This window comes from Nicotiana tabacum, chromosome 5 (assembly GCF_000715075.1).
Source record: "Nicotiana tabacum cultivar K326 chromosome 5, ASM71507v2, whole genome shotgun sequence".
In the NCBI taxonomy this organism is placed as follows: Eukaryota; Viridiplantae; Streptophyta; class Magnoliopsida; order Solanales; family Solanaceae; genus Nicotiana; species Nicotiana tabacum.
In genome coordinates, this window is record NC_134084.1 from 11,093,673 (window position 1) to 11,102,291 (window position 8,619).

The window sequence follows — 8,619 nt, forward strand, 5'->3', positions numbered from 1 at the left end:
TTGGTTTCAGTAAAGATTAAAAGGTAGCTACAACAATCAATGAAATGTAAAGATACAGTTATTTTGCAAGGTAACTAGGCTAAGCAAGTCGGGAAGGACCGGACCACATTAGGTCTATTTTATGCAGTCTTACCTTGCATTTGCATAAGAGGCTGTTTTTAGGGCGTGAAACTGTGACATCCGGACAACTCTTACTGTTGTGCCAAGGAGCTCCAAAGATATGGTGATTTGTTGTCTTAACCTAACGAAGAATGATTGTAGTAGGATCCTTTTACACTTTTTCAAGCAATGGCAATTCACAAACAACAATAATAACAACAAATCCAGCATTTACCAGGGGGGTCAATCCATGAACTTGTGACCAAAAAAAGATGCAAACAACAAAAAGGAATAGAATGAGGAGCAAAATGAAAGCCAATACACAAAAGGAAGAGAAAAGAATCATAGCTTTAATCAGAAAAGTGAAAGACCTTATAAATACAAGTCTTAACAGTTACTATACAAAACTTGGCTCCATATAATTTTCTCAGAGCTTAAAGAATACTCAAACGAGAGTGAAAAAAAAAAAATTATGAATGAAATACATGTAGGTAAATTATACATATCTTCAAAAAATCACCTTCTGCAAAATTGATAACAGCCATGATATGACTTATTCTGTCGATGTATCAGACTCCAGCTTTGGTACAACAGCAGATGACAGTTCTATATGACAAACACGAGCCACGCCTATAAGTGGCTCCGGCAACTCATCAGGGGTGTTGCCCTAACAGAAAATTTCCAAAGACGTCAATGATTGTGGCAACATACAAGAGTTTAACTTCTATACGCTGACAATTTATAAGAATCTTTATACTATCAGATCAGCTAAAAGATAACATGTAGTAATTCCTCTATCCGCTTACCTGTACAACAAAAGCCATGTCAACTACTAGTGTCGTGATTACACCAATGACAAGCCCCATTACTCCATTTGCCACAGTAGAAGAGCCAACATCAACATCAATCTGCAGAATGAAAAGCAACATGAAATCAAATCCGACACCATAGCTTTTAGTGTTGGAGAAATTGAAGTTTTATGATATTGGATAGAGACGGGCTTAAATGGAGTGACAGTGACAGTGTGGATTCATATAGCTGACCCCTACTTGCTCGGGATTGATACTTAGCAGTTGTTGTTTGTATTGTGTCTCTATGTGCTATGCTCAAAAGGAAAATGGATATGAGTCTTCACCTCCAAATACTTGGGACCGCGTATATAGTTGCAATCAACTGCTTTCCCCAGTAAACAAGGGGAACTTCCAACACTCTGACGTACAATCCACGATCCCTGCAAGATGCATGATAACAGTAAATTTCTACACAAATTCAAATAGCCAAGAAAGCAGAAGAAGATGGACGACGCGTATAGCAGATGGTTAGGATTAATCAGATGAAAACTTTAACATCTATATAAAAGAAAACTAAACCTCTCAAACATTACCCACAAATCTCAGCTTATTCATCTTTTTCAACAGAATATAAGAGGTGACATGCAGGGGCAGAGCTAGAGTATTAGGTATGGGTTCGGATGAACCAAGTAGCTTTTGTGTTAGATCATGTATTTGTGTTAGGAAATCTATTAAATAGGTATAAGTATTTAATTACGAACCCAGTAACTAAGACGAACTACGGTCTCTGTCGATATGAATGAACTAGAATCAAACTTGTTATGGCAAAGAGCTGAAAATAACATGACAATGGGATGATAATACAATAGTGATAACAGTGCTGCAGTTGTTATATTAAACAAGAAGGATCCAAAAGGAACTCGAATATTTGGAAATGTAACTACTCAAGATACCATCTTGCCGCCTTACATAGGATTTGTTGATACTTCACAACATATAGCTAGTTTAATGGAACCAATTGATTTATATTTTTGCTTTCCTTGAGCCGATGGTCTATGAAAACAGCCTTTGTACCTTCACAAGATAGGGGTAAGGTCTGCAAACATACTACCCTCCCCCAGACCCCATTTGTGGGATTACACTGAGTATGTCGTCGTTGTTATTTGGTGTTTGTCTATAATACTACTGTCATCTCATTAACAATCTACAAACAGAAGCATTCTTCCAGATAGTTTAAAGAAATAAAAATACCTTTGGAACTGATGGGATTAACTTCATTCTACTATTCCGGAACTCGTCATCGCCATCAACAAACCGTTGTAAGAGCGAGCCAGGTATTAACTTTTTCATGACAAAATAGAAAATCATGCTGTAGTGTGTTGATCCAGGTACCTTCAGAAGACAAATTTTGTCTGCTTATTTCTTTCTGTAGGATTTCACACATTGAATCAAGAAATGAAAGCAGGGGAGAAATAACTTACTTGCAAATTTATAACCAAAGAAAAGAGTCCTTTTTCTGAAGCAACCTAGCAAAAAAAATAGATGTATAAAGATAAGTGAAAACATGGACACCCTTTAATCACTACAAACAGCATGCCGCGTTCATGCACGGTTCGGGGAAGGGCCACACTCCAAGGGGTGTGATGTAGACAACCTACCTTGGCGCAAGCGCCAATGGCTGATTCCACGGATCGAACTCGTGGTCTATAGGTCACACAGAGACAACTTTATCGTTGCTCCAAGGCTCTCCATTAAACCTAGAAACTAGTAATATCTAAATGGTTTGACATTCGCTTGAAACTACTCAAATTTATTACTACCTGTGCTGCACAACCAGGGCGTCTAGCGACATGGTCCATTCGTTTCGTATCTTTGAACCAGTCAACTGCGACGAGATCCATGAGAGGTTTACCAGCTGGAACCTTCATAGACAATTTGCAAAGGTGATATTAGAGCGAATAACATAGACAGTTGGACCTAAAACCAAGAACTTATCAAGGAAACAAGAGATAAGAACCTTTGTTTTGTCACTGCAAAAATTCTTGCCACGAAGTCTGAAGTTCTTTCCATCAGATATTGTCCAGCAGTCGCGACCATTTTCATTCTCATCTCGTCGAAGATTACCCGAAAAAGTGGACAAATCAATTTGGTCCAGAGGTTCTTCTTCAAGTGCTTCAGAAGTACAAAAAGATTTTCAGGAAAGAATTCGCGAAACAACAATTACAAATAAAACTATGTTCAGACACCTACCAGTTTTAATCGTGTCTTGGTCAAGCCCCGGTGATGATACCTACAAGGAGTCCAAGCACATGTTCATAAGGAGATGCTGAAAAAAATATGCTAAAGTATATGAAAAAGTATATATATAGTTCATACCTCTTGATCAGTGCCTTGAAAATCTTCATCTTCATCAGAGTACTCATCCATCATCGATGCATTTCTATTTGCAGCGCGTATTTGGTCTAAAGATGGAGTACGATGATGAGACTGTTTTTGGCTCTTTTTAGAAGAGATAGATGGTGAGGTCATATTAACCATAACCGGAATTCTTGGAGCAGCAGCCCTCTCATCAGTTTGAGAAAAGTATTCACGAAGTCCTATCGTAGGATTATTTAAACATAAGTTCACATTGAGCTTTGATCGATGAATCATTGTGAAAGACAACATTATGTTGGAAATTCAAGTCACTGAGGGGTCGTTTGGTTGGAAGACAAGTTATGCTGTGATTAGTTATCTGCTATTATTTCTTATTGACTATAAAAATCATGTCATTAAGGGTAAAATGGGAGTTTAAAGCGTACCAGCAACACTATTTAACATCTGAAACAGACAATGTTGCTGAAATGATGCGATGAAGCCCACACCCCACCCTTTCAGATCTATCTGCATAAGATGCTGCACTTGAGTTCTCGGCCTTCCATTACGCGGTTTTAGGGGTGAAATATTGAATCCACCACCTGTGAACATAAAAGATCAGGTAGCTATATGATCCTATTGCAATAATAGCATGAAAATTCATGCAGACAGTATAACCATAAAGGAAAATAGAATTTACTTTCGATATGAGCTCTAACATATCCGGGTAATGGACCACAATTCTTATGCTCCCGAGAACGAAATAACACAACTGCATCATGATATGATAAACCAAGTAGAATTGTAAATATACAAAGAGAAAAGATGAAGTGACAGAAGTAAACAGGAATCTATGGTTTAGACTCTATGATGCTCGGACTCTCCAAAAAATGTCGTCGGGTGCGTGTCAGATCCTTCGAAAGTAGCGTATTTTTAGAGGATCCGACACGGGTACGGCAGCATTTTGGAGAGTCCGTGCAACATAGGTTATACTTACCATAACTTCCATCATCATTTCGACGCCAATAACGTACATAACAAAGATCCCGAGGCCAAATAAACCTGCATTGTATACAATCACACACAACATAAATCACCTAACAATCTCACTCATATTTAGGCATTTACAACAAAGAAAATTTGTGACAAGGAAAAACATATTACCTTGGGAACCAGTCGAGTTGAAGTCTGTGATAGAGTATTGCTGTGTGTCCATCTACCTCCTCAACTAAACTACCATATTGGAAGCTACAATCCCACCTGTTAAGCCAAAATGAAAGTTTCTCATGCAATCAGAGCTATATTGCGTGGACTCTCCAAAATGCTGCTACACTCTCGGCGATATTTTCGGAGAGTCCGAGCAACATAGAATCAGAGCTCTTGTGATGGAAAAGTAAAGGAGGAGCTAGCCTTGAAGATACAAGTTCAGCTGAACCAAGCAAGTAACTATGGTTCAAACTTTGTATTTGTCTTACGAAATTTATTTAATATGTACAAATAAATAGTAATTTAGAACCCGGTAACCTAAAATGATAGAATTGCCGAACCATAAGCTTCAAATCCTGACTCTGCCTGTAAATACCCTAAAGTGGACAAAACTTACTCAAAACGTGTTGCGTCCATGCTCATTACAAGCTCAAATATTTCTTCACAAGTAGCTTCCACGACGCCAACTGCCTTCATAGCTCTACTACAGCCCTTTGGCTACAGGAAGATCAAGAAAATTTATCACACAAATACCCTAAAACACCCTACTTGTTTTAAATTTGGCAAAACTTATGCCAGAAAAGAACATTGGAATAAGCTCATACTACTAAATCAACATTGAGAAGCTCCTCGAAAATGCGAAGCCCTGCAGCCACTCATTAGTAGAGAAATATCGTCAGAAAGAAGAAACAATGGATCAACTATGAATGGAATCAAAATATTAGACTGACCGTTTTGGCAGTAAAGTAAGCGCCTATACTTTGGGTTTGCTAAATCTGACTCTGATTCCTTTGTCCAATCGACCACAGATTCAGGTGGACCTTCCACTAAAATGACACAATAAGTACTGCTTGAAACATGTAGCAGAAAATAAGCACAAGGTAAATTTACCAACCATTTCCCATTGTTGTTCCGCGGATCAAGTTTGGTTGAGAATCTTCTTCATCTTCAGCAGCACTAAACCTACAAAATAGGAAAAAGCATTACAATTTGTAAAAGCTGGACTAGCTAAGTCAAATAATTGTAGCTTTTTCGATGTTAAAAATCATGTCCCGAGAAGGGTAATATGGGAACCAGTATCAGCGTCGCCAGAATTTTTATTAAGGAGATTCAAAATTTAAATAAGTAAATACAACGAATAAGTTAAGGGGATTAACACATAATATATATACATAAAAATAATTTTTTTTACCGGTATGGATATTGTAATTTCAAGTTGAAAAAGCACAATACTTACGGACTTTCATGATCTGAAACAGTCCTCCCTGTACTATCCGTCCCTGATTTGAAATCATTGTACTTGCTACGATTAGCGCCTTGTGCCTCTTGATGCTGCATTGCAGTTAACATGTTATTACCTCCATTTGTATCTAGGCACGAGGAGATGGTGATCGAAATATATATACATACGTTGGAAGAAGAAAATAACAACGGAGATATTTAACAGACAAGAAAACAACCTGATCAATCACAGACTCGATTTTTTCTTTCCAACTGAGAGAGTCCTGAATGTTGAAAGCTGCCATCTGTAATCACATTTTGATTAACATGAGTAAATTTTCTCCCATCACACAGAAGCTCAGATTAGTCAGCCAATCGCAGTCCAGGCCAAACAAGCAAAGACTCAACCATGATGTAGCAAAAAACAACCAGAATTTCTCACTTCACTATAAGTCATAAACACTAACTAGTTTCCCTAAATACTAATATCTATCAAAATGTATAATCACCAATAATAACAATCAAGTCTTGTTCCAACATGATTCATTTTGGCGCAACGGTAAAAGTTGCCGCCATGTGACCAGGAGATCACGAGTTCAAGCCAAGGAAACAACATCTTGTAGAAGTGCAAGGTAAGGCTGCATATGTAAAACCTAATGTGGTTCGGCCTTTTCGCAAACCTCGCGCATAGAGGGAGCTTACTGCACCGAGTTGCGCTTTTAAAACCAATAACATGTGTAGATCACATGAAATTGTTGAAAAATTGCTGTTGCATATTTAAGTATCTTCTAGAAACAATGAGAAAAGTGCCTCCCTCTCTTGTCAATTGCAATGTAAATTAAACTATGGAAGCATCCACTACTGCTTGGAGTAGGGTAGGCTGTCAACATAACACCCCTTGAGGTGCGGCCCTTCCTCGGACTCTAGGTGAATGCGGGATGCTTTGTGCATCGGGCTGCCCTTTTGTTTTAGAAGAGATAAGAAACTCAAGATTCCGTACCGTGATTTGATCATACTTCTCTTTCATGTTATAAACTGATAAGACATAAACCATCTGCAAAAGGCAAGATTATATAACATCAATTTCCTCAACATAACAAAATAAAAAACTAATACTCTAAAGAAAAATACTACTTACTGATCATAGGATAACAAATACAAACAACAGTTAGAACAACTCACTTGTCCATGATGAGTCTTCAAGCCTCGGTCCTCGACTCGAAAATTTCCATCAATTTGAAGTGTCTTAATTGGAGCCTAACAATAATATATAAGGTAACATCAGACATTCAAAGGCCTCAGAAAACTAACCATTTTATCATCAGTCTTACACAATGACAAACAAGAGTACCAAATGACTGTTTCTTGACAATTTCAAATCCAACACTAAGCTAAGATAAAGGGCAGCCCGGTGCACTAAGCTCCTCCTATGCACGGGGTCCGGGGAAGGGCCGGACCACAAGGGTCTATTGTACGCAGCCTTACCTTGCAATTCTGTAAGAGGTTGTTTTCCAAACCTGTGACCTCTTGGTCTCATGGCAGTACCAGTTACGCCACGACTTCATTTCAACACTAAGCTAATATAATATACTCAAAGAACATTGATAGCAATTTCAAAATGTTCTCTTAATCCAAAGGTCAAGGATTGAGCTCAAAATCCATATAATCCCTCCTTCCAAATTTGTTTGGCGGTGTTTGATTGAACAAGAAAGACTTTTGACACAAAACGATATATACAAAAAAAAAAAAAAACGAAGTACTTAGTACAAAGCTACTAGCTTTTTAATCCTATGGGACAAAAAACAAGTCACATCAATATAAAAAGGTGTCATTTTGTTTCAGACAAAACAGGAAAAAGTGTCAAACGAATTAGGAGTTAACATCACATAATACCAAGTCCAAATTGAAATTCAAATATAATGATCATGTGCAAGAAAAAAATAGACTTTTTGAAGTTTTTTTTATTACATATTTATATTGGGGGATCAAGGAAGAAGAAAGGGAATTGAAGGGGCCGTGATAATTGGAACTCGCACCTATTGTGTGATAGACTCCTACGTTATATTGAATACCCCGAAAATTCTGTATATAAAAACTGTTGAATTCCTTAACGCTTTTCTAGATATAACACTTGTATTTTTTCTGAATCCTCTAAAAATTCCTAGCTCCACTACTAGTAAGAAATTTGAAAAAAGAAAAAGGAGTTGAAATTCAGGAAAAAACTTACAGCATTGCCCTGAGGCTTCGTCTTGTAGTAAGCCAACAAACGAGTCTCAAGAACGAAATATCGCATATGAAGGAAAGATTTCCCAATCTTCCTCCTCCCATACCTCACCATCCATCCCTCGTGCACCACCTTCGACGACATATATAATTCCAACTTATCCTGTATTCCTCTGCGAGCTGATCCCCACAATTCACTCTCTAAACTGCACATAAAAACATAGTTGTCAGAGAATTACGTGTTTGATATGACAGAAGTCATTTTTCATGTCGAAATTACTTACTTTTGCCAACTTAATGAACACTATGCGACTACATCCATCATTTTCTCAATAACTTTAGCACCAAATAAAGAAAACTTTATGATCTTCATGCATGCATGCATGTAATATGAATATATGTATGTATAGGTAGAGAAGGAGGAGGTGCAAGGGTAAAAGGGTGAGAGTGGCTACAAGTGAAAGGTGTATAGAAGTTAGAACCGTAGAAAGAGAGGATCATATAATTTGTACCATTAAAATACCGGGAAAATGGTCGGTGAATAATAACAAAAGAACTGTGTCCACCAGATTCAAAACTAGTTCGTTTGTCCTTCATTTATTTTTTATTTTCAAAAGTCTTTTTCTAAATTAAAAATCTGACTAAAGTTAATTTTCTTGGGTTTCTTCCAAATTTCAGTACACTAGTATTTCTTGTGTCCCACTTTATATGACACAGTACCTAT

The 8,619-nt window shown here is 37.5% G+C and overlaps 1 protein-coding gene across 1 annotated transcript; it reads right to left on the reverse strand.

Annotated features, from left to right (window-relative positions):
• Window positions 1-428: 428 nt before the first annotated feature.
• On the reverse strand, window positions 429-8,352 carry LOC107762307 (protein ENHANCED DISEASE RESISTANCE 2-like). Its single transcript, XM_016580654.2, has 23 exons — window positions 8,180-8,352; window positions 7,900-8,101; window positions 6,855-6,929; window positions 6,673-6,726; window positions 5,912-5,977; window positions 5,689-5,783; window positions 5,347-5,414; window positions 5,183-5,278; window positions 5,057-5,097; window positions 4,849-4,949; window positions 4,410-4,505; window positions 4,243-4,307; window positions 3,946-4,017; window positions 3,692-3,847; window positions 3,267-3,487; window positions 3,141-3,180; window positions 2,908-3,062; window positions 2,711-2,812; window positions 2,372-2,416; window positions 2,142-2,282; window positions 1,235-1,330; window positions 906-1,007; window positions 429-766 (listed from the first exon to the last, which is right to left on the reverse strand). Exons 2-23 carry the CDS (start codon window positions 8,038-8,040, stop codon window positions 653-655), a joined length of 2,142 nt encoding a protein of 713 aa, XP_016436140.2. The 5' UTR covers window positions 8,041-8,101; window positions 8,180-8,352; the 3' UTR covers window positions 429-652.
• Window positions 8,353-8,619: the final 267 nt, after the last annotated feature.